This window comes from Martes martes (assembly GCF_963455335.1).
Source record: "Martes martes genome assembly, chromosome: 4".
Classification (NCBI taxonomy): domain Eukaryota; kingdom Metazoa; phylum Chordata; class Mammalia; order Carnivora; family Mustelidae; genus Martes; species Martes martes.
In genome coordinates, this window is record NC_137891.1 from 136,059,749 (window position 1) to 136,086,442 (window position 26,694).

Genomic DNA, 26,694 nt, shown 5'->3' on the forward strand with positions numbered 1-26,694 from the left:
GTCTCCTCAAGGGTTTAGAACAAAAAGCCTGGAACAGGTTAAGGGCTCCATATGTGAGCCCTGCTGGTTAAAGGGTTGAAGGAAATAATGAATAAATATCAACTATACCCCTAGAAGTCTTAAGATGGATTTTACGGAGATGAATTTTCATATATATATAAAGTTTGGCACCGGCCCTGAGAGTGTCTAGTTGGAGACTAGAAATGAATACTTTCATTAAGGGTAATCTGCATGGCATCTTCCATAGGGGCAATATGTTCAGCAATAGAGCAGAGGACAGGGGACTTGTGGTATTCTCTTGGCATGAAGAGGGTGTAGATAGAGGGGAGGGCCAAGAAACCAGGTGTGTAAAGGGTGGCAAACCTTGTTTGGGGTGTGTGTGTGTGTGTGTGTGTGTGTGACCAGAGTTTGGGCAACTAGAGTTGTGCTGGTCAAATGACCAGTTTATGAAACATGGAAAAACCAGGCCCAGGAACTCTCTTAAGAGTCCCACCCTCCTTTTCCCCTAGAAGTTTAAATAGAAACGTACCCTCACAGAGAGAGGACAAACACTGCGACTGAATATGTGTACATCTAAATCAAATAAGGTCTCTTTCAGGCTTTTGAAATGCAAAATGCGGGCTTGCTTTCACATTTATTTATTTATTCATTCCACAAAAGTTTAGGGAGGACCTACTAGCGCTAGAATTTTGTTAGGAACCACAGGGGGTAGGGGAGGATGGGTACAAAGATGAATAAAACTGGGTCCCTATCCCCCAGGAGTTTACAGCTTTGTGGTGGAGACAAACGTGTATACACAAGTCCTCACAATAGGAGCTAAGAATGTAAACATCGGAGTTGGAGGGGTTGGGTTCAAGGAAATATTACATGGGGGCGATTTGGAAAATTAGAAAGGTTCCTTAGACAACCTGGTTTTTAAATGAGGTTTAAAACTCCGATGGATACACACACACACACACACACACACACACACACACACACACATATATATATATTTATTTTTTATTTTTTATTTATTTATTTTTTTAAAGAGCCAGGGTCAAGGCTCTGGAAACCCATGCGATGGGGGATAATGTGTGGTAATGTCTGATTTGGCTGGAGCACAGGGTTCCTTCACGGGTGCGGTGGGAGGATTTAGCTGGGTATATGCTAAATAACTGAGGCTGGGATCAGGTCAAAGCAAGCGGAAGACTTTAGTCTGCATGTCTGTGCTTTGACTTAAGCATCTTTGGGTCCCTTTAAAAAATTCTCCTCCTCTTTCCTAAAGAGAGTTCTAGCAGTTTCGGGTGGGGCCCATTTCCTAAAGTCAACGCATAAGTTAAAGGTCTGCAAAGCTGTCCGTGGGTGATTTAAATCTCGCACCAGAAAAGGAAACGTGTGAGAGGCGGGGTGGGAGGAACGCACTTAACAACAACATCAACCCCCAAAGGGCACCAGCCCCGGGCGGGACAGACTGCCAGCCAGACCCCAGAACGGGACGCCAGCACCCTCCGGAGCTTGAAGCCCAGCACTGGCGGGCAAAGGGGAGAGGAAGAGAGGGAGGGAGGGAGGGAGGGAGGAAGCGCGAGAGGGAGGGAGGAAGAAAGGGAGGGAGGGAGGCGGCGTCATGTGATCCGCTTCCCTGCTCCTTTAAGCGTCCACAGGCGGCGGAGCGGCCACAATCACAGCTCCGGGCATTGGGGGAGCCCGAGCCGGCTGCGCCTGGGGAATCCGTGCGGGCGCCTTGCGTCCCGGTCCCATCCTCGCCGCGCTCCCACACCCCTGAAGTTTTGCAGCGCCCAGAAAGGAGGCGAGGGAGGAGGGAGCGTGAGAGGAGAGAGGGCAAAAAGCACACCCTAAAACATTTCAAGGAGGAAAGAAAAAGGGGGGCGCAAAAATGGCTGGGGCAATTATAGAAAACATGAGCACCAAGAAGCTGTGCATTGTTGGTGGGATTCTGCTCGTGTTCCAAATCATCGCCTTTCTGGTGGGAGGCTTGATTGGTAAGTGCGAGAGCTGCAAACTTTTCCCCCTTTCTGTCTTTTCGGGCCCCTTCCCTCTTTGCCTCTCGGGCTACTTGTTACAGTATCACTGCCTTGCTTCTATGATCTAATTAGTCCGGCTATTGTGCTTAAGAAAGCAGAGCTCCATGGGGCTCCGTGGGGCACAATCCAGTCTAGTGGCTAAGAGAAAAGGAGGGGAAAAAGTTTTGGCCTAGTTTCAGTATCCACTTGAAAGGAAGGAGGGGGGTGGCGGGGGTGGGAATCTTAAGCATGGCGACGGATCGCGCGAGGAAGCGCTGGGTTACAAAGTTGATTGCTGCTCCCCCCGCATTTTCCCGCGTTCCCCCCTTTTCCTCTCCGTTCCCTCCCAATCAGCTCCCGGAGGGCAACGTAATCGACTTTATTGGGAACAACAGAAGAGTCAGGGAATTGCGCCCGGCGCTAACCCGGGAGCCCGGCTACGGGGCTGTGATCATTGCCGGTATAAACGCATTTGGTCATCTCGGCTAGGGGGTGAGAGTTTGCGTTTTGGGTCCCGACCTTCCTGCCGGCTGCTTCCTTGCCGCACGCCCCACCCGCCCGTCGCGGCCGCGGACGGGTCTGAGAGGTGGGCCCGGAGGCGGGATGCGTTAGGGTGCGGTGGGAGAAAGTCCTCGGCTGGCGCTGCGGGAAGTTGGAGAGGCAGGAGGGAAAAAGCGTATCCGAAAGGTGTTGCTCTTGGCCCCCTGCCCTCTCGCGAGTCTCCCCTCCCCCACTTCTCAGAACCCCGGGAGCCGGTGATTCTGAAGCGCCCCCCCCCCCCGGTCGTCCCCGGGCGCCTAGCAGAGCGGCTCCCCGCAGGTGACAGCTCCCCGGCCCCTGGCGACGGCGCCTCTCCCGGCGAGCACCTCTGGGACCTCTGGGAGCCAAACAGGCTTCCGGGTGAAAAAGATGGTCTCACGGATCTTCCACTCGTAAAAACTCCTTGCTGTCTCTCCATCTCCATCCATCCTCTAGCCTGGCCGCACACTCGCGTTCCCGTACCCCTCGAGATTTAGGACATCCCGGCACAAACTTCAGCGCCAACTTCACGACGGGCGCGGATGGGTGCTCTTGCTTTCTTCGCGGATCCGTGAAACTTTGCGGAGTGGAGAGTCCACGGAGGGGCTTTCTCTGCCTGTCCCTTTGCGAGAGTCCGCGCGGCGCGGGCGTGAGAGCTGCACAGGCTTGGGCACCTCGAGCCCTGTGTGTGGCGTTTTGTCTCCAGACTTGGGTTTGATGGGAACAAATTAAAGGGAGTCTGGTTCTGTAAATCACTGTAACATCCAAGCTAATTGTTTTAAACAAAGGAGAGTGGGTGAAGCTTCACCGAGGCAGAAATTTCTGAAGGAGATCATGCCTTTCTCTCTGTGTATGTATCCACAAAGCAGAAAGGGCTTCAGAGTTTTCCATGCTCATATTCTCAATTCGGGCCACACAGCTTAATCTTTTATTCCTGGAACGCTCACCACTCACATACACACACTCGCGCGCGGGCGCACACACACACACACACACACACAGAACGGGGTTTGGCTTTCCTGTTAGGAGCTCCTGTTTGGCTACGTGCAATCTCCATGTTTCCCTGTATTGGATTTTTCTAGGCTCCTAATACATTCTCTGCTGAGAGCTGAAGGCAGCCTTCCCTGTGCCCTCACAGTGATTATGCAGCGGTTACAATTACACCTCTTGTCTCCCTCGATGAGCAGTTGCAGTTAGATGCCATTGGATCTTGTGTGATTTCAGTGGCAGACCATAATTAAAATTTCTTGCACCTTGTGCTTTCAGAATTAAATTGGCCTATTATCCCTGTCTGACCTTCATCCTCTTTGAGGTTTTGCACAAGCAGCGAACCATTACACATAGTTCCCTGGTGTTTGTTGGTGTGTGTTTCTTTTTCTTTTCCTAAGAAGCTGATCTCCTAGCCTTGAAGAGCCCATTATCCACTGTTGTAGGTTTCTTAGGGCACTTCTTGAACTAGTATAATTTCTAGCATCTTGGTACTGTGGAGAAAGGTGCAAGAGCACTGGTGTGTAGCTGCTGGATATTAGAGTTGCTGTAGGATCACAACAGTTGTATGTTCAAAGAGGGCCTTGTCTGGAGGAAGTGGTGCCAATGGTTGTTTTTCCCAGAGATTTTGCCTGGTGACGGTACGTGATAACCATCTCAAAAAGTTTGTGATATTTCCTATAACTAGATTCTTCTCAGTAGGTAAACTGCTTTAGTTCCAACTTCCTTGAAAAAAAATCTACATGTAACACTTCTTGGGGGAAACTGTAAGTTTACTACTTAGCTCCCTTCCTTCCCCAATTGCCAAGGCTGTGTCCCCACTCTGGCCGCTTGCCAGAAGACTATAGAGATCAGATCCAGTTCGCTTAAAACACTGAATAATGACTTAGCTTTTATCTCAACCATTTAGAGGTGTTTTGTTTTTTGTTTGTTGTTTGTTTGTTTCTGTTAAAGAAATCTAGGAACTTGGGTACAGTACAAGACCCAAATATGGGGGGAAATACCAACAAAAGGTAAGTGGGATGTTTTCCCACCAGACTTCCCTAAAATGAAAAGCAGGTGAAACTGAGCAAAGAATGAAATTTCACAGAAGTATAGGAGTGGAATCAGTAGTGGAAGAAGCAGTTTGTAGGCTGGAAAGTTGAAGTAAAGTTCAGAAACCTCCTCGTCCACTCTTTCCAGTGAGAAGAGAACGCCGTTACTGCTCAATTCCACTGATAAGTGGGAAGTCAGGTGTGGGGTTGGGGGCGATCAAGTGTCTTTTCAGTGCACCTGCAGAGGCCAAGTGAGAAAATGAAATCTTCGCTTTGAATTGGCCATAGTATGTTACCTTTTTTTTTTTTTTGTATGTTTCTTTTTAATCTCTGTTATCCCCCACCCATTGAAGAAAACATGGCAACCTAGGAAGAGGATCTGTAATTTCCTGATTGTAAGAGTGTAAGTAGCCCGTATACATATATACAAAACACAACAACCAACCACCACCCCCAAACAATCATGACAAACCATGCACTCCAAATTGACCAGGCAAATCAGTTAACCAACAAGTTTCATTTTCCTCATTGGTAGAGTTTTAGATGATGATTAGACTGGTATTTGGTTGCAGCCTTCTAGAATTGATGGGGAAAATATAAACATTAGATAAAAAGCAAATAGGAGGGATTGGTTTTTCATGTAGCCAGCTTAAATATTCCCTATCCCAGTGGACTTCTTAGAACCAAGTTTTTTTTTCTTGTTTTCTGCTTGTTTTGGTTGTTAGTTTTTCTTGTGCCGATGTCTCTATACTGCAAACCTTTAATGATATTTTGTAAAAAGACTCTAGAAAGCAGTATCTTATATGGTAGAATTTGGGGTATTCAAAAATTCACTGAACTATGCCATGCCTCTGTAAAAACTTTGAGCCATTATAAAATCATGGATCTGATTGTTTTCTTATGTGTCGAGAAGGGTTCTTAAGTGGCTAGCTTCTTTAGTATTTAGAATATATTTAAACATTTAAGAACCCCTAAAGGAAGATAAAATATTTTAAAGATGTAGCCTAATCTTTATTCTCCTTAAAAATAAGCCTGCAGAAAATGTAAAAAAATAATTTCCCTTTGATTTCATGTTTGGTAAATTTAATTCAGGGAGCAGTAGCTACAGGGGTGGTAAAAGAGGGGCAGGGAAGGAGATCATGTGCCCTGAAACAAGAGTGCAAGCTACTAAAAATCATGAACTTGAATCCCTGGCCCATTATGTGCAATTTGCTCAGCTTCAAATTAGTCATGTCTGGGGGATATAATGGTTGAAAAAGCAGGTCACTGTTCCCACCTGTTCTAAAACTGTGAAAAGTATGAAGATCAGAAGTGAATGAATAAAAATGATTGCATTGTTTTAAGCATACCATAAATGAGACTATCCCAAACTTAAACTCCGAATAAATATCATATTTTATCTTGAGAGAGGATTGTGTTCTTTCAGAAGCTTACCATGAGTAACCTTTTTTGTTTTTTAATGCTGAGAATATTTTATATACACACACACACATATAGAAACATATATAATCAGTTTTCTCAGTTTTTACATGGACTTATTACTGCTTTCAGTTATTTAGCCCATATTATTGTGCTGTTATTATTAAAATGGGAACTACTGATAACCTTCATTGTGGTCCATTTATGTGAATTTTTGTTTCTGCTACTATTGTTTATTTGGAAGCTGCAGGATTTTAAGAAATTAAGTAAGATTAGAATTATGCAGAGTATGTAAAGGTTTGCTTCTCAGTACATTAGATTTTAAGCTTATTGTGGTATATATTATATTTTAGCATATACTGATAATGTAATGCCTGTAATCCTACAGTGTTTGGGTAGCTGGTGAGAATCTCATAAAAACTAATTAGTTGGCTTTTGGTTGATATTGTTCCACTTTTTCCCCCCTGTATTTTATTCTCCTTTTGGTTTTGCAGAATTTCATACCTGACTAAACCATGTCATTTTTTTTCTCTTTGTTAAACAACTGGAGTATCTAACGTGGTTTGTAGGAGTACTGTGCAATCTCAAAAATTCTTCTGTAAAAAGGTGGGAAATTTATTGGAAATTACATTATTGACTTAAAAAATTAATTACTTGGTTATTGCAACAAAATCATTCTTGTTGTAATAATTTCTAATCCTGCTTTCAGCTAATCATTCTGTACAGCCTGTCTAACCTTCTATTGGAACTTTGCCTTTTCCTCATTCAAAGTGAGAATCATTTCCTTGAGATAATCATGTCATGTATGGCTTTATAAGGTTTTTAGATCTCCTGCCTGGACTCAGATCTAGACTCTAAGCCTTTCCTAGCTAGTTGACATTTTGCAATAATTTGGCCTTTAAATTTTTTTAAAAATTCATATAGACTGAAGAAAGATTCTTACCTTATCTCCCTCGTAAAGGTGTTTCTATGGAGATTTAGTATTTGAGATTTTATGAATGTCCTTGGCTTAGAGCTCATATGTATCTCCTACCTAACATGCAGAATATTGATTAGAGCCTGCTGTGTGCCCAGGATAGGGTTGCAGTGCCAGCTGGGAGTCAGGAAAGAGGGGACTTGAAGCCTGAGTAAGCTAGGAGAGCCAGAGGTTGAAAAGAGTGCTGCTTAATCCAAGTTCACCAGTAAAAGATTTCCTATGATGGAGTGTCTAGCGTCAAGATAATTTTCACTTATTTACTGAGAACATGTGAAATGAGAAGCCCTGTTAATTATACTGTCAAATAATTATACTAATATTTCATTTTGAAATAAATGTACTACTAAAATAATGTAGCAAATGTTTAGCATGTTAGTTAAATATGCCAGAACTTACCCAATTTAATCCATGCAAAGCCTTACTAGATTGGTAGCACTGTACCTATTTTGCATGTAAGTAAACTGAGATTACCCAGTGAGTCAAGATTATCCAGCCAGTTAGGGTCAAAACTCTGAGTGGACTCTGGTCCATCTGATATCAGAGCCACAGTCCTCAACCATCAGGTTATCCTGCCCCCATCTCCCAAAGCCTTGACTTTTAAGATTGAATAAATGTGGTTTAAATTCAGAAGGAGAGGATGAGTAACACTATAAATGGAGCTGCTTTCTCATTTTAATCATTAGGTAACCCATCAAATGGAAAAAATAAAAATCCAGTATGATGATAAATGGAGTTGAGCTTTACTTAACAGCAGTGCCTGGCCAAGGCTAAGGGAGGACACCTTTTGAGAAGTCTGCATATACCCATCTGACCAATTTCTTACAGGTTCAAACTCGTTCCTATAATGGTCTGAATCATCTAGTTGGCTGAGCAGCTAAGTTCATTATCCATAAAAGCATTTGAGTTCTACTTTAAGGAAGATTACTCGATTTTATTTTCTCAAGTTAGTGTTTTAACATATTTTCGCAGTTACATACATCAGGACTTTTCCAAAGGAAGAAAAGGAATCAACCGGTTGGAGAGGCTTATGGAGGATGTGGATTGGCAGGGTAGAGCAATTGAAAGAAGGACCTTTTACTTGAAGTTGACAATTCTGTTCTCCAAAGGAAATTTCTGTTGTATACACACCCATGCCTAATAATGAGAGCATCTCAAAGAGGCTTTCATGCTGACTCGACGAATAGGTACATTTTGTTCTGTGGAAAAAATGCTGATAGACTTTGTCTATTCATGGACTGACTGCTCTCAATTTTGATAGAGACTCTTAAGAAATGATGGAAGACAGGGACCATCAAGACATGGAATGATCATGTCTGTTTCATTTATGTCTTGTGTCTTCTCTGAGGGGTCATAAGTGTGGCCCAATAGAATAGACAGTTGTGCCCAATGTGGACATTTCTGAGAGAAGATTCTGGATGGGGAGGAGGATGGGGGTGAAGGGGAACTTGAGGCATTGGTGATTTCAAACTTGATGATGAAATGTATTGCAGTTACCATTTTCGTAATAGGGCCAACCTAAAAGGATTGCGAAACACCAGGAAAGAGCAACTTATGTTTTAGAATACAAAAATACTTAGGTTCACCTCTTTGCCTTTTACTACCACCTCTTCTCCCCTGCTTCCACCACGTTCCTTCTCTCATTAAATTTTATAGGGGAGCAAAAGCAATAATCAGATTGTCCTCAGACCAGTAGTGAGGAATTTGGTTAATTATGATTTGTTGCTTCGTGAGGATTTATTGAGTGGCTTTGGGAAGTATTTTACATGTACTGATTCAGAACTGTCTTAACGACCTAGAGAAGCAGGTGCCTTCTCCAGATCTCAGATGGATCAGATGCTCATTTAAGGAACTTTCCAGAGGGGACAGAGACAGTAGATGAGAGGGCAGGCGCTCAAACCACATGATCCTTGACCAAATCCTAAGTCATGTTCTTAAGTTTAACGCCACACAAGGTGTTGAGTGTGATAAAATTGATTCTACACGGATTCTGTAAAAGATAGAAGCTCAGTCTCCTCCTTTTCTGTTTCTACCTCTTTCCCAAACCACATACTCCGATCACTGCATGGGTACTAATCATTGCCCTATCACTTGCTAAACAAATGATCCCAGTTTTGAATACAGCAGCCATTGTCAATGTTGACCAGTGCTTGCAGACCATGCCAGAGAGGGCCAGACTTGAGAAAATAACTCCCCAGCTCCCTCCAAAAAGAAATTCTTGCACACAGCAAAGAGGAACTGAGTTGTCATTGAAAATGTGTCAAAACAACCAAACTTCTGAATGCCCTGAATGCCTCCTGGATTTAGCATACAGAATGGATCCTGCATATGCTATTGAATACAGGAGAGGGGAATGTGGGTGTGGGGAAGAAAAACTAAGCCCTCCATAGACCTACGAGGCTTTCTCTTCGGGACATAGTGTGTACTTGGATTTCTAAAACCTATAACCGATACCATCCACTTCCTCCAAATTGAACTAGTGTTTCCATCCCTGTGCCTTTTAAAAATTCTGGGCCTTCAAGGGCAATTTTCTGCTCCCTCTTTTTCCTTCCTATTCCATTCTCTTAATACTTCCTGGTAAAGAGGTGTTCTTTCTTCACTAGCCCCTAGGAATTATAGGGCCTTCTTAAATTCCTTAATTCCCTGGGTTAACTCAGAGGCTTGATCCACAAATAGACACTTCCAAGAGAGCAGAGGTAATTGAAAGAAGAGGCCAAATTATGACATTTGTTTTGGCAAGGCATTATGATTTTTCATTAGAAAGAAAGTAATGTATCTGTAAATGATTGGCTCAGTTTTTTTGCAAAGCCCAGATTCATAAGGCCAACTAAGCTCATGAGACCGGGGGCCCGTTAACTGCTCCCTTAGTCCTGGCTGAGCCCCTGCCAGAGAGAGAGCTCCTGATCTCAAGGCAGCATCGCACAGTGGCGGGAGACCCGGCTCCGGCTCTGCAGACTGCCTGTGGTCTCAGTGATCTCAAGTCACAAGAGCTTCTTGGCTTCCCCGTCGACTGTGATGTGGGACAGAGCCCTCCAACATCATGGATGATGGCAGTGAGGGACCACCCTCTCCAAGACATGGCACCCATTGGGCTGTCTCACTGAACCTGGCCCATCAGTGACGAGATTCCCAGAGGACTTTACACTGAAGCCATCTGCTTAACACCATATCCATCTCTCCTACTTTTTTTGTTCTGTTCCTCTGTCTTTCAACTTAACTCTGACATTGTTTATTTTCTGTTCTCTTTTTTTTTTTTTTTAAGTTTCTATTTATTTATTTGAGAGAGAGCAAGAGTGAGAATGAGAGAGCACAGAGGGAGAAGCAGACTCCCGACTGAACAGGGAGTCTGGTACGGGGCTCAATCTCAGGACCCCAAGATAATGACCTGAGCTGGAGGGAGATGCTTAACTGACTGAGTCACCCAGGCATTTTCTATTCTTTATCTTCCTTGAATTATTACCACTTTGTCAAATACCTCCAGATTCAGGAGGTATGGGAATCACCCAAAATATATCTGATTTGGGTTTGAGAGTGCACAGAGAGATTATCCTGCTTTCTAACATTAATTCCCATGTTATCGCCAAATGTCCATAATGAGCCTTCCCCAAGTGGTAGATGTTAATATTGTTACCAGTTTTTAGTAAATAAGAATGCAAGTCTAAATCATTGTCCTAAAGCATGCACAGTTTATTCCTGGGAGAATTCCTCATGCTTATATTTGATATCTGTTCATTACTTTTGCTTTATACATAATTAAAAAATATATTAAGTAATTTCAGTACTCAATATGGGGCTTAAACTCACGACCCTGAGGTCAAGAGTCACATGCTCCCCTCACCCCCCGTCACTAAGGCAGCCAGGCACCCCTGCTTTATACACAATTTTAATGGAGCTTGGGTATGCCGTTTTCTAAGTCTACAACAGTTGGGATGATCTGCTACCAAAATTCACTGGCAGAGAGATGTTGGAGTATAGTAGGTCATGAGGACAAATGAAGAATGCCCAGGATTTTGGAGTCTCCCAGATAGAGGCGAGTCATTTTACATCTCAGTAAGCCCCCCTTGGTGGCCTCGTTACATTATAGGCCAGAATGACAATTGTCTGCTCTAAAGCTTTGGGTCTTCTCACTTGCCATGAGTGCCTTTGTATACTTAATATTCTTTAAGATTTTATTTATTGATTTTTGTGAGACAGCACAGGAGTGCGCACAAGTGGGGGAGAGGGGCAGAGGGAGAAGCAGACTCGCCCCTGAGCAGGGAGCCTGATGCGGGGCTTGATCCCAGGACCCTCGGGGTGTGACCTGAGCCAAACGCGGACGCTTAACTTACTGAGCCACCCAGGTGCCCTGTCTACTTAATATTTTTCGCAGTGGAATTACATCCAGTGTTAAGCTCTTCTGTTTGGATTTCAGAGAACACCACAGAATTTAAAACAACAACTAAATCCCTCCTCCCTTGCCTGCTGAGTGTGGTACATGCCCTTCCTCCTGCTTGAGAAGATATAAATTTAAAACTTCAATTAAAAAAAACAACAACAGGGACGCCTGGGTGGCTCAGTTGGTTAAGCGGCTGCCTTCGGCTCAGGTCATGATCCCAGCGTCCTGGGATCGAGTCCCATATCGGGCTCCTTGCTCAGCGGGGAGCCTGCTTCTCCCTCTGCCTCTGCCTACCACTCTGTCTGCCTGTGCTCGCTCACTCTCTCTCTAACAAATAAATAAATTTAAAAAAAAAAAAAAAAAAAAAAAAAAAAAAAAAAACAACAACAACAACAACCCACAACTGCGGTCCTTACTAATCCAACCAAAGTACCATCCTTGTGTTTAGTTTTAGGACTTAATCAGTCTGAGGCTTCCTTGTCTAAAATTCTGTGACAAACTTTTCTGCTTTCAGGGAATGTCTGTTAGCAAGCATAATTCTGAAGTCGTAGTGAGTCTGGGGGAAGTGACATGCCCTATATTTTTTTGGTCTGTTTTGCATACAAAAGAGACAACAAAATTGCTCATTCTTTATCTCTGCTACCTCTTTACTCTGAAGGTAATTGCAAACAGAGAATTCAAATTGCCAAAACAGAGCTTAAAATGTTGAGAGCTCCATGCCATTTTGACTGCCATGCATATACTTGTAATTCCAGAGGTATAAGCGTTATATTGTAAGTTCTGCCTCCTCTGCCTTTTTGTTGAAAGTAAGCAGAGTCACAAAGCACTATTTTTTTCTGCATCCTCTGATTTAGCGGGAATGAATAAGGACTTTTTTTATTGAGGTCTAATTAACATATCACATTAGTTTCAGGTGTATAGCATAGTGATTTGATATTTGTATATCCTGTGAAATGATCACCACAATAGGTCTAGTTACCATCTGTCACCATACAGAGTTACAAAGTAGTTTTTTCTTGTGATGAGAACTTTTAAGATTTAGTCTTTCAACAGCTTTCAAATGTGCAATACAATATTATTGACTATAGTCACTGTGCTGTAAACTAATTATATCCCCAGGCATTATTTACTTTATAACTGGAAGTTTGTACGTCTTGACCTCCTTTGCCAATTTTGCCTAACCCCAAACCATGTTCACCTCTGTTAACTACCAATCTGTTCTCTGTTTTGTTTTGTTTGTTTCTCTTAGTTTTGTTTTGTTTGTTCATTTGTTTTGTTTTTTAGATTTAGATATAAGTGAAATCGTATGGTATTTGTCTTTGATTTATTTCACTTAGCGTAATATATTCATGGTCCATCTTTGTTGCAAATGGTAAGACCTCACTCTTATGGCTCAGTAGTATTCCATTGTATAGATGCACCATATACACATATACACCATCTTTTTTATCCACACATCTGTCATAGGACACTTAGGATGTTTCCATAGCTTGTCTATTGTAAATAATGCTGCAATGACCATGGGGATGCATATATATGTATTTTTTTTTGAATTAGCATTTTCATTTTCTTTGGATAAATGCTCAAAAGTGGAATTGCTGAATCATATGGTCATTCTATTTTTAATATTCTGAGGAACCTTCATAGGTTTTCCACTATTTACATAGTAGTTGCACTAACTTACATTCCAGCCATACACCAGGGCTCCTTTTACTTCACATTTTTGCCAATACTTGTTATTTCTTGTCTTTTTGATACTAGCCATTCTAACAGGGGTGAGATGACATCTCACTGTGGTTTTGATTTGCATTTCCGTGGTGATTAGTAATGTTGAATATCTTTTCGTGTGTCTGTTAGCCATCTATAGGTCTTCTTTGGAAAAATGTCTATTCAGATTCTCAGCCCATTTTTAAATTAGATTATTTGTTTGTTTTTGTTGTTGTTGTTAATGGGCTATGTGAGGTTTTTGTTTGTTTTGTTTGTTTGTTTGTTTGTTTAGCTTTTTAAAGTAGTCTCTAAACCCAACATGGGCTCAAAGTCATGACTCTGAGATCAAGAGTTGCATGCTCTAATGCTCTACTGACTGAGCCAGCCAGGCACGTGAAGTTCTTTATGTATTTTGAATATTAGCCTCTTTTGGGCTATCTGTTTTGCAAATATTTTCTCCATTCAGTAGATTTTCTTTTCATTTTGTTGATGGTTTCGCTTGCTGCACAGAAACTTTTTAGTCTGATGTAGCCCTGCTTGTTTATTTTTGCTTTTGTTGCCCTTGCCTTTGAAGTCAGATCCAAAAAATCTTCGCCAAGACCAATGTCAGGGAGCTCGTCAACTATGTTTTCTTCTTATGGTTTTAGGTCTTACATTCAAGTCTTTAATCCATTTTGAGTTCACTTTTATGCAAGGTGTAAGAGAGTAATCTAATTTCATTCTTTTGTATGTAGCTGTCCAGTTTTCCCATTTATTGAAGAGACTGTCCTTTCCCCATCATATATTCTTGTCTCAAATCTCGACTTTCAGGTTTCTGTTTAACATGCTTGTCTTTAGGTGATCACAGCCAAAACCTGGGTTCCATATTTTATTAAATCCAGCCCTTTCTCAAGGCAAATCAAGTCCTTTTGAGGCCCTGTTCTTTTTATTCTGGGTTCTTACAGATTTTATCTGCTCTCATTTAGGTTGTAACTTGCCCTGAGAATGGAATGCCTTAAATGTGGAAAAGACACGTCCCCACATTCTTTCTTTTCTCTGTTCTGTTGAGCCAGTTCTGGCTTGTGTGAAATGGCCTCCAACTTTAAGCCCCAGCATGCCTGGGTAAGGGAAGTTGTAGATAAGGTTTTTACTGAGGCTTGAAAAGACTGAACCATGGGGCCTGGCTGTCAGGTAGAGAACACACCTCTATAAGCTTAGAAAGGATCAGCTTCTTCAGAATTATAAGTGGGGGGTGGGGTGGGGCTCAGCTGTGACAGGAAGCCCTGGGACCTTGGGCACCCTTTTAGTCACCCTTCCTCTTTATTTTACAAAGTTTGCAGGTCCCTGAGAGAACTGGTTTAAATCTCCAGCACCGTTCTCTAAACATACCTAAACAGAAAAGAGTTTTTCACTAGGAGAATGTGATATTTCTGGATAATGGTTGATGAAAGAAATAAACAGAGTAATTTGTAGACACAGGATTTTTAAACTAAAAACACTTAAGGTCACCTTTCAATTAGCATGTTTCTTTTTTTATAGGTATCAGAAGAATCTTCCCATTCCCCTCCTCCCTAAGTCACCCACCTGTTAAAAAAGGGGGTGGGGAGAGAGAAAACAGAGTTTGGGAGAAGGATGAGCAATGCATTTGGGATTTGAACAAAATCAACATAAGCATATATTTGAGACGATAATATTTCTCTGTCAGGACTTGGGTTAGGTACGGATTCCAGCTCCATCCAGGGAAGTCCTCTGTCTCACGTTAGAGTAAGTCTCCTGGCTAAGCAGAACTGCTGCAGTAATTTTGAAAACTGCCCTTGATGACTTGGGCTTCTTATAGGATTCCTGGGAAACTGTCACTCTATAAGGAAGGTGTTCGTTCAGGGTTTTCCTTATGATGTTTCTGTTTTTGATAAATGTACTGATCCTTCCATTCAGAGTGATCAGATTTCTAACCGATGGGATGTGGTTTTATGGCTGAACAATGGGTATGATCTGGTTTGTTAGCAAACTTGCTTTGTCACTTAGATAAGCCGTTTACCTGCTGTGAGCCTCAGTTTCCGCATCTAAAAATTTCTCCTGGGGCACCTGGCTGGCTCCGTTGGTAGAGCATGTAACTCTTGCTCTCAGGATTGTGAGTTCAAGCCCCACACTGGGTGTAAAGCTTCCTTAAAATAAAATAAAATGAAACTTCCCCTTCATAGGGAGTTTGTAGGGTTTAATGAACTGAACTTAGCTGTATCTGTGTGTTAGATCCATCCATATATGTTAGCTATTTCCCTGATACAAATTGTCACTCATTAACTACTCAAGGTTCATTCTTCCGTCCTTTCTTTTCTCTCTCTTTCTCTCTTTTGAGTCATCCTCTGTTTGGTTAGGCTCATGGCAGGATATTTCTGCTTCTTAGTGTATATAAAATTAGAAACCCAGAAGCCCTGCTTGATAGCCTTCTATTAGGCACAATCCATGCTAGCCAGCAATTTAGGAAGCATGTTATTTACCCATTTGGTGAATTAGAGTGATTCACTTTTTGAGCCCGTTAGTGATAGTTTTCACCAAGGTTTAATTTGAATCCTAAATTTTGTCTTTTAAAATGCTGGACCAGTTTTCACAGCTCTTTATAGCATGGATAAGCCCAGGTAGCGAGACTTTTAAATAGATACCACTCAATACGTGCACGAGGCATATTCGTTCCATCCATGCTTGCTGCAAAATGAATCCCAGTTGTTCTGTTTTAAATTATAAAATTGAAGTCATCCATCCATTGGGAAATTTTTTGCTTCCAGATATAACGTAAATGACAAAGACCTTTGAAAGTCATACTTTTAGGAAAAAAGTGATGATCTTTTTCTTATAAAATATTAACTACTTCTGAGACATTATCCACAATTATGCTATATTATAAGAAATTATAAACAAAAAATAAAGATGAAAATACAATCTCTGTAAGACTGTAAGCTACATGAGAGTAAAGAAGGCTCTAATTTGCTTGTCTTTATCTTGAGTGGTTACCACAGCGCAGTGTAGCAGAGCTGCCCAGAAATACTTAGAGAAGAAAGAAAGAGAGAGAGAGAGAAAGGAAGGACGGGAGGAAGAAAGAAAGAAAGAAGGAAGGAAGGAAGGAACGTTTTGTGTTTGGTCTTATTACAGAGATAGCTAAAATGCTTCAACATTAAGATCTGCCCCAAAACTTGTGACATTGTATTCCAAGCTATTCTTTTATAATTAAATGAGGAGGGGTTTCTTATTATTTGCTTGAATTTAAAATATTGTGCCACCTTCACTGTTTGCATGCTTTGATATAGAGAAGTGTATAATTTTTGGAGTTTTGGGAAGGGACTTTGTCCTGTTACATTGTGGAGACAAAGGCCTAGAGGAGTCACAGCAAGACAGTAAGATTGGAAGGAAGTGTCCTGACCACTAGTGGAGTGTTTCATTATCCATGCCTATGGTTACTCTGATTACTGTTATGTCTGATCTACATATCTGGTCTTTACTTGGCCATAAGGGCAGAGAATTGACTGACTACTTGGTTGGTAAAGTTTGCTGGGAGGAAGGACCACACTGCTCTCTGTATTTTTCAAACTTCGAATAGTCCAATGAGAACGTAGAATGATAATGGCAATTTTGTGCTCTATTGTCTTTAAGAAGGCAGTGTGTTTCCTCTGCTCCATGAAGGCTGGTTTTAGGGGCTTCTTGAAGAAGACCACAGTTTCTTTAATTTTCTATAAGCTCTTAAATATGGGAAATGCATCTTTCAGAGTTTCCCTCCTAAGAATGTCACTGACGCATCTGCAGCTTCAAAGAGATGGGCGATATATTTGTGATGGCTGATTTCGTAACTGCCCTTGACAAGAAAGCCTAACACATTCAGATAACCACCTCTGCATTCCATTGTGTTCAGCCTGAGGACTGGTGTGTGGGAATGAATTCCTGTACCTAGTCTTCCAGGTTCCTAAAGGGTATGGAAATGTGCATGCTGTGCTCAGTGTGTGCCTGAGGGAGAAGAGGAGCTTGGGCCTGTGGACTTTTGAGTGGAGCAGGTGGAGATGGGAGGAGAGGTTTAGGAAGCAGATGTAAGCTGGGAGAGAAGGAAGTGAAAGCCAAGGAGAGAGCTACTCGGAAGCTAGACTTGGATGTCTCTTAGCTAGAAGGAGGGATATGGGGGGAGAGGGACGCAGAGCTGCCTGAAGTAAGGGGACAAGGAGGCTCTGGTGTTGGGAGAATGTAGCGTCTTGAAAGAAAGGTGGCAGGGGTCCCTCCTCAGCTGGGTCATCATGTCATCCTGTACGCTCTCCCTCTAAAACAATGACACTTTTTTTGGGGGGGGTGTGTGTGTGTGTGTGCTATGGTCCCAACCAGGACTCTATAAAGACTGGGTAAAACTACCCTGGCCATGGGAGTTTGCTCTTCTAAATGTAAGCAGGAACTGTGGGGTTGGAAGAACTGGAGGCACATCCCGGCCCCACCACTTGCTGGTTTTGTGGCCCCAAGTAAATGACCTCATCTTAGGGCCCGAGTTTCCTTGTCTCTCAAATGGGTAAAATGGGAGCAGTAATGTTCATCTCATCACATTTCTATGAGGATTAAATGACACAAGTGAAGACATTAAATGAGGTGAGAATGTATACAGTGCCTGGCAAATAAATAATAAGCACTTAGAATATGCTAGGTGCTGTTTTTTTGTTAGTGTTATTCTTTTAACCCAGGAGGGAGTTCCTGGATTCACCTGGAGTCCTTTGGGAAGCTCACCCAAGTTTTCCGCCTGCTGTGAACCTGGCCATACTGGTTCAGAGAGATGTAGATGCTTCTAGAGTCAGGTCTAGGTTGCCTTGTATACATTTAAAATCTAGAGATTAGGATCAGACATTTTCATTCCCTCCTAATTTTTATGTTTTTGAACAAAAATACAATGATGTTAAAGGCATTAAAAACAAAGGAAAAAATCCTCCTGAGATCCACCATTTTAATACAAATCCATGTTAATTTTTTTCTTTCTCTTTGTGACTGAATATTTCTTTTTTTTTTTTTTAAAGATTTTATTTATTTATTTGACAGAGAGAGAGATCACAAATAGGCAGAGAGACAGGCAGAGAGTGGGGGAAGCAGTCTCCCCGCTGAGCAAAGAGCCCAATTCGGGGCTCGATCCCAGGACCCTGGGATCATGACCTGAGCCGAAGGCAGAGGCTTTAACCCTCTAAGCCACCCACATGCCCTGAATATTTCTAATTTCATATAAAAAAGTGGAAAAGTCTAGTTAGTGGAGGCTGAAAAGTTTATTGTTGATGCCTTCACCAATTGAATGTTTACTTTGGAAATCCAGCAGTCAGCTCCTCCTCTCCTCCTAAACTTTCCTCAAATACTTAACTCAAGATTGCTTGTTGAACCACTGAACCATGGGAAATTCATTTTCAAAATCTGCTTAATTGCTGTGAGACTTTTAATTTGTTCTGGATGATGGTGCTAATGTCTGGGAACTGGGACGGAAGCCCTCCGAAGTTGTTAATTCAATCAGCCGCTGTGCCCTTGCCATGCCTAATGAAGGAGGGGGGGCATCCAGATCCTTCTCACAAAGAGGCTGGGTCCCTCCTGACCACCGCGTCAAAGATGAATAAGAGGGGCCCCACAGTTAGGTCGAACACTTGGGGCAAATTACCAGGGTGTCGGTCCACATTATCCAAAGCCCTGGGTTGTACTTCTCAAAATAATTATGAAGTAGATTTTACATAGGACCCCAGAGTTCGAAGGCATGGATGGGTTTTGTTCACACCTGCTATTCGGCAAGATTCTTTAATCACGGAGATTCTGTGTTGGCTCTGTCTATAGTCTGTAAGATCATAAACATCACCCCCAGACCATTGATATTCCTGTTAACCACTGAAGTTTTCCATGGCGAGACTGGTGAAAGCTTGCTCTGTCCTCATGATAAATTAGCTTGTTTATTCCTCTTCTGCTTATTTCTATCCTGCTGTTGATTAGTGTAATGAAGCAGAAGTCCATTGTGTATGTTCATTGGGTAGCGATCCTCTGGCACCAAAGGGGGTAATTGAGTAGAAAGGCAGAATGCTGTTGGTGCATGGGAGAAGTTAACACCACATGAGGTCACCAGGCTTCAAGCTTTAATCAATGTGGACACAATGCAATTGAGATTTTGAAAAGGGTTTGTTTATAGTGTGAGAGTAAGGGTCAGTAGTTAATTTGAAATGCTGTAGGTGTGTTTTCCTTGAACCAAGAAGGTACAGAGCATGTGTCATAGAAGATTGTAAATATCCTCAAGGGAGGGATGTAATTGGGGTAGAGGTTTAAAAAGAAGGGCATTTAAGAACTTCAGTGTACTTACTATTGACCCATCCATGCTTTATTTAAACTTTTACCATTCTTCAAAATGGGAAAGAGACTGTAGAAGAAACACTATATAAGTCTGTAGTATAGAGGCACAGCACTACCAAGACACAACCTTTTTTTTTTTTTTTTTTTTTTTTAAAGGAGTGATTTCCTTTGGGAAGATATTTGGAGTTCTATTAAGATACTGCTCATACTGGTACTGTGTGCTAATTCTAAAAGAACTCTCAGTCTCAGAAGCTTCTATCTTTTGAGATTTTTAATTGGCCATGGCTTGAATGAGATAACATGAAAACCATTAGTCCATCTACTTGTTCAGACTGCTTTCCTTTTCCACATCAGGCTCCAGTCTATACCAGGTATGACTGTCTGTTTTTTGAAATATCTTTGGCATTTTCCACCATTATTTAATACCTCAGTTTCAACAGCTAGAAACACTGTATTTTTATGATCCTCCTGGCCAATTTGAAAGTAAAGACAGCCTTGTCCTTTTGTTGCAGGAAGTTTTGCAGGCCAATGTCTGGCTCTTAGAAATGACTATGGGAAAAGAATGTAGAGATGGTGGGAGAGCCAGAGGCTTGGCATGGACTCCTGGGGGCTTTGTTGAGTCTATGTTAAATTTAGGTGATGAATTCATATTCTTACTACCTCACATTTCTGTAGTGCTTTTATCCTTCAAAGCAATTTCTAGAAATCCTCTCATTTGGTCTTAGTAATAGCACTCTAAGATAGGTTCACCAAAGATATTCTCGTTTCAACATTATGGAAACTGAGAGGGAGAATAGCTGTGTTTGGGGTGAGTTTTGTTTGTGAAAGTTTGACTTGGTGAGATTTGTTTGTGGTGGAATTACTCTGGGAATTTGAAGTTTTAATTGCTATATGATACAATGAAGACCCGGGAAAGAAGCTTGTTGTTGTTGTTGTTGTTTTGATACAGAGAATGATTTGTCATAGAAGTCACTGTAAACCAAACATTACTTTTTAAGCTGTCTTCAGGAAAAGTCAACGCCATCAGGGGTCCATTTTCTTCACCTCTACCTGGTGTAACACTCCAGGTAACATTCCCATAAACAATTGTTGAGTATGTAAGGAATATCTCTTTGAAGGATCAACAAATTTCAGCCTCCTGAGAATGTCCAGATGTTTTGATCTTTTTTTCCTCAGCAGAATCTGGGTCTTTAGAACCCTGTGGTAAATCTTAAGAAGGAGCTAGGGAACACCTACTTGAGAGTGAAACTAATTTAGTATGTTTAGCCAGTGAATGGGGTTGTGGCATGGTCACTCACTGCATTAACACCTTGGTGTGCCTTCCTCTGTTATTTATGTCATGCCAGTATAGAGTCCTCAAAAGGCCATTTTTGATGTTGGTATGATATCCCATAGAATGGATGTACCATAATTAAGTTACCCAATTTCCTGTAGCTGGACACTGTTGATATTTCCATTTTGGGGGCTGTATTTTCTCAATACTGGGGAAACCTTCCTTGTATTTAAATTCTTGTTCATGCTCTTAATCATTTCCTTAGAAAATTCATTCTGTGAATTTATCTTAGGTCCAAAGGCATGTTCATGAGGCACCTGGGTGGCTGACTAAAGTGTCTTAACTCTTGATTTCAGCCTGGTCATGATCTCAGTGTTGTGAGATGGAACCCTGTGTGGTTGGGTCCATGCAGGGAGTCTCCTTCCCTCTCTCTTTCCCTGTTGCCTGGCGCTTCCCCCAGCTCTCATGTATGGGCACTCTCTCTCTCTAAAATAAATAAATAAAAATAAGAAAAAAAAAGGCATGCTTATTTTTAAAGATTTTGATTGAGACTACCAACTTGCCTTTCAGATTATTAATAACCACCACAGAACCCATTGGTTAAGTCTGGAGCACCTGGGTGGCTCAGTGGGTTAAGCCTCTGCCTTCCACTCAGGTCATGATCTCAGGGTCCTGGGATCGAGCCCCGCATCGGGCTCTCTGCTCAGCGGAGAGCCTGCTTCCCCCTCTCTCTGCCTGCCTCTCTGCCTACTTGTGATCTCTCTCTGTGTCAAATAAATAAATAAAATCTTAAAAAAAAAAAAAAAAGTCTGGAACTGTTCATCTTCCTGTCTCTTGGCCAGTCCTGGGCATTGTTTTTATTTTTAAAAGTTTTTTCATGTGCCAAGAATATCTTCTGTTAATTTACATGTCTTTGATTACTAGTGAGGATAAATCTATTTTCCTTTGCTTTCTGGCTATTTGTATTCTTCTGCAGCTTATTTGATTTTTTCATTCCTTTATTTCCATCCCTATAATACTAGTTCTCAGAGATTAGGGAAAGAGAGAAGACTTACTGGGGAGGATGGTTCAGCCTAATTCTATTGATAGCAGGACCCCAAGTTGCCCTGTTGCATTAGCCCCTCTCTGCTGTCCATCTGTGTGGTTGAAGAGAATGTTCACCTCTATCTCCAGTGATAGGCACGTAACCAAGCCACAATGAACACATGGCTCAAATTAGTCTACTCAATGTGAATTCTGAGGCTTGTTGGAGGCCACCAGAAAGAGATGTCTTTTCTTTTTCTTGCTGAACTTGAACCCAGATAATATGAGCCTAGAACTGTGATATGAGCCTAGAACTTGAACCCAGATAATATGAGCCTTGAATTCATCCTCTAATGAAGTCTGAAAATGAAGCTAATAAAATATAAGGTAGAATTCAGTGACTATAGAGAAGTGAGATCTGTTCACATAATGTGATTTCTCAAAACAACTTCTATCTAAAGACTGTTCTGTCTCTGGACATTTTTCAGCTTCACCTTGTTAATTGATTGATTCATTTGATTTTTGCTAAAGCAACTTTAAGCAATATTTTCATTTTTCTTGCAACCAAAAGACCCCAGACTGATTCACTTACTTCATCTTGGTTTAAGAATAGGTTGATGGAGATCATTGCTATATTGCAGAAGGTATGTTTGGAGAGTTTGCTCAGGTTTCATGGAATAAGTCTTCTGTAGCAACAAAAGATAAAATCAGGTATGGACCCAACCTCTGAGATGTAGCTCCTCCAACCAGAGTAGTGGTTGAAATGATGTGTGTGTGTGTGTGTGTGTGTGTGTATTGTATCACTGTTGGAGCATCAAGTAGCTGGTGAAGATCATTAGTGACAATTCCTGGAGCTTGACCAGGCTGCTGGCTTTGAAGTGAAGCTCATTGCAACACATACTCCTGCTGAGCTGGATGTCTGTGTGAAATGGATGGCAACAGGATGTCCCAGCAGCTAAAATGAGGTTCTTGAAGGCAGAGGAGAAGCTTTAATGACCACCCAAGCAGAGCAGTATTTCTGGGGATGGCTGGGAAACTTGAGTAGATGTTACAATGACTTGACCTTTCTTTAGGATATCCTAGACTCTGTGAAGCAGAACAAAGAATGAGGCAGCACATGTGACTATAATCCCTGAACTGGGTTAGTGATGGGTTACAGACAGAAGTGCACACGTGGTTCTTGCCTTGGACCAACTTCAATTTGATTGGAGAGACAGGATCAATAACATTAGACAGTTTGTCATTAAGGTCAGCGTTGGGTGAAATAGAGTGCGTTCTAAGCATTTTTTAGATCAGATAAAAAGGCTTTTTTGTTTTTTGTTTTTTGTTTTTGAAGAACTAGAGAGTTTGACCTGGGCCTTTAAAGCATGGAGTGGTCATTTGAAGCACAACTTGGTATACATAGTCTTTGACAAGACTCACCTCATTTAAGGCACTGAATTAAAAATGAGGTTAATAGAAAAAGCCATGAGCAGAATATCAAGAGGTCTGACTCTAGCCCCCTTTGCCTCCCTAGACATATCTTTCAATCCCCATGCTGCTTCTTGCTTTTATTATTTGCTAAGGGGACCTAGTAATGCTTTTCCTTGGTAAATATAAACAGAGGTATGTCTTTCTCAAAGCCAAATATGTTGGCCTTTCCATCCATTTCTTTTCTTTTTATTAGAAAATCCTTAGTAAATTCGTTTAGGTGGTGATTAAGGTACATTTTAGTACTTTACTGAGTTCTGAGTAATGTAAAGAGGCACAAGACTTGCTCATCTGCTCGTCTATGGTGTTAGGGAAAGAAAGCACTGGATGTGAAATGAATGGATTTGGGAATTGACCACTTGCCGGCTATGAGACTAGGTTTGCTTTTAGTATCCCAATCATAACCTACCATAGAGCAATAGGATCTATGATAATGATGTCTAAGAAGATGGAGATGGTGGCGTAGATCTTTTGTATGATGGCGCTTATCTTTTGTAGTGCACCGAAGAAAAATCAGCACTGTTTTAGCTGAGTAGATAGGCAGGACATATTCAAGAATATTATTAAGGAAACAAAACATATTATAAAATGTTAGATAGGGGCGCCTGGGTGGCTCAGTGGGTTAGAGCCTCTGCCTTCAGCTCGGGTCATGATCCCAGGGTCCTGGGATCGAGCCCCGCATCGGGCTCTCTGCTCTGTGGAGAGCCTGCTTTCTCCTCTCTCTCTGCCTGCCTCTCTGCCTACTTGTGATCTCTGTCTGTCAAATAAATAAAGAAAATCTTTAAAAAAAAAAAAATAAAATGTTAGATAATATTAATTGAACATTTACTGTGTGCCTGGCAATATGTTAAGTGTTTTATATACATTATCTCAACTGCTGAGTTGGTTGAGTTGGTAACGGAAACCTTTGTCTCACTTTTGTTTTTATGTTTAAAGGTCTTAGAGAGGAGGATCCTTAATAAAGCAGAGATTTGGACTTCCTTAACTTGTTCATTGTATTTTTTTTTAAACCCTTTATTCTAAAAGCAATGCGTTTAGGGGACAAAACCTGGAGGTGGTTGTAAATTGACCAGAAGGTTTACAAATACCCATAAGGACGGGCATTATGTTAGACATTGTGGGCAAATCCATTCAGCCCAGGGCCTTCGGTCGGTATTTTCCTTTGTGAACTCTTTTGCTGAATGTCCCATCATCCTTTGTTGAGATGAGGTCCTGTTCATCCTGTGTGCTTTCACAACATGAATGTTTTAGGAACTCTCCACAGACTGGCTGGATTGTCTCTCTGGGCTATGAACAGATTGTGTGGGTGATGAGACAAGTAGGAAAAGACTCAGCAGTCAACAAAGTGAGTGGAAAGCTCTTTCTCTGGCTTTCAGAATGGAACTTAGACACAAAGGAAACTTCGTTAATCATGCCTCCTTTGTAATCAGAATGGAGGAGGCATTTTTTTCAGCCACTATTATTTTGTCCTCTGTCTCGTCTGAGTTAAACCAATTGTTAATAGCTAATTGAGGGGTTAAAAATTTCCCAGACACAGCCAGGCAAAATCAACTTCACTTGATAAAGGAGTGGGTTGGTTCTGATTGGAAAACCAAGTCAGTGGTGGTGGCACTGGTCTGGTAGGATATGCTTGTCTGAGATCTACATGGTGGCAACTTTGTGCTTAGATGGTAAAAATTTCAGATGTGTGTGAGACGTGGGGAAGAGATGGGTAAGACATGGGGGCTCAGGTGAGCTTACAAGATTTAATCACTTTTTGGTACTAAGTTCCTAAAACTTCAACCTAAAACTAAGTTCCGAAAACAGTCACTGAATGAAAAACTTCAAGCATCTCAATTACTGAGCAACCTTGGGCAACTTACTTGTTTAATCTTTCTGTAGTTGCTTTCTTAGAAATCAAAGGAGGATAGTAATCTTTGCTACCCATTTAACCAGCATTGTGTAAAATAATGAGACTGTAAATGCTTTGAGTGCCCTGGAGATGAAGAGATAGGGAAAATTCTCTTACATATTATTCATATTTAATATGGAAAGATGAATCAGTATAGTTTTTTTTTTTTTGAAAACATGTTATGCTTTCAGCACCTCCCTTTTATAAGGGAAGCTGTGTGCCTTAGCAGAGGTTGACTTTGTAATAATTTAATTTTCCAAGACAAGTCCTGCAAATTTACAATGTGGTTGATTTTCTTAGAGGAAAGTTTGAGGTTAGCCCTGTCCTCTCCATTCCTGACTTTAGTGGTAAGATGTTTTATAACAAATTCTTGGTTGAAGGTGAATTAAGGGTCATGAAACCAAAGCCAATATTAGTGTTTGCGAGAGCTAATCAACTACTACTCTAGCTATGCCCTAGCTGTGTGTTTGCCTATTTTCTTTTAATGGACTTTTGAAGCCAAAATAGTGAGAGGTGGCTGTAAATTCCAAGGAAGAGGCATCAGTGTTTTAGGGGTTGCAAGACAGAGGAAAGAGTGACTTGATTTTTTTTATCTTCTTTCTTAACCCTAGTGCCCTATCTCTGGGTCATCTGTTTAGAGCAGAAGGAAAAAATCCCCCACAGAGTCTTCCCTCTTGTATATTGTCTCACCAAAATATTTTCTTCCCAGGCATGACTGGAGTTTACCTCTCCTGTTACGGTGATGAGCTACAGTTGGTGCATCTGCCCAGTGGAAACATCCACCGCCCCTACCCGCCGTTTTCTGTTTTCAACAGGAATTGACTATTTCCCAGTTCTTCAGAGAAGCAGATTCTTGTTTTGTAAGGTGCCTGAGAGTCTATCTAGTCCAGCCTCACCCACCCTGAGGTCTCCCAAAAGGCATGACCCCCCTGCCATCACCTTCCCATTCCAGTGATGAATTAGTTGTTCTCTAGACAGCTTGTTTAATTTTTCAGCCCAGTTGAAACACTATGATGGTTAAATGTTCTTTCTTATCATTTAGTGGAAAACTGGCTTCCATTATTACATCATAATTTCCACTTAAAAATCCTGGATTTTCCTTTTGAAATAATCTAGAACATGTGCTTCCCTTCTGTTAGATGGTAGCCTTTCAAATAATTGAAAATGATTACCATTTCTTCCATTGACTTTCTATATTCCAGGTGAAAAACACTTCTTGTCTGATTTTGACTCCTTACCATACTAGCTGTCCCTCTCTGGCGATTGTATTCCTAGTCAAGATTAACTTTATCTCTGCTACTATGGCAACTAGCTGCTGCTGCTTGTTTCTACTTAGAGGAAACCACCATTTTCCTGTTTGAAGTAGAAAATCCATAATTTAAAAATCTGTAATTTAAAAATCAGCATGGTAATGTCCTTAGAACAAAAGCGTTTATATTGCTGGTGGTCAGCTTATTGCAGAAAACCATGGGTTCTGTGACAGTCTGTGCTCTGGCCTCACCATTTTTAACTCCTGTAACTTACACCAAATGCATTTCCCAAGTATCTCTCTGCATTGGGTTTTCTCATTAGGAGACATTAGTGTGGCATGAGTCAAAGAGAGACTAGGCTCAGATGAAGTTATGTTCAAACCCAAGTTCAACCACTGACTATGACCTTGGATGAGTTATTTACATCTCAGAGCCTCATTTTACTCCTCTTTAAGTGGAGACAA

The 26,694-nt window shown here is 41.5% G+C and overlaps 1 protein-coding gene across 1 annotated transcript in view; it reads left to right on the forward strand.

The window, feature by feature from the left end:
- The first annotated feature begins 1,625 nt into the window (after positions 1-1,625).
- The window catches only part of WLS (Wnt ligand secretion mediator), a 101,344-nt gene continuing 76,275 nt past the window's right edge, over positions 1,626-26,694 (forward strand). The window contains exon 1 of the mRNA XM_080802137.1: positions 1,626-1,982. Coding sequence (XP_080658263.1) covers positions 1,877-1,982 — 106 coding nt within the window. The 5' untranslated portion in view covers positions 1,626-1,876. The remainder of the gene's footprint in view (positions 1,983-26,694) is intronic.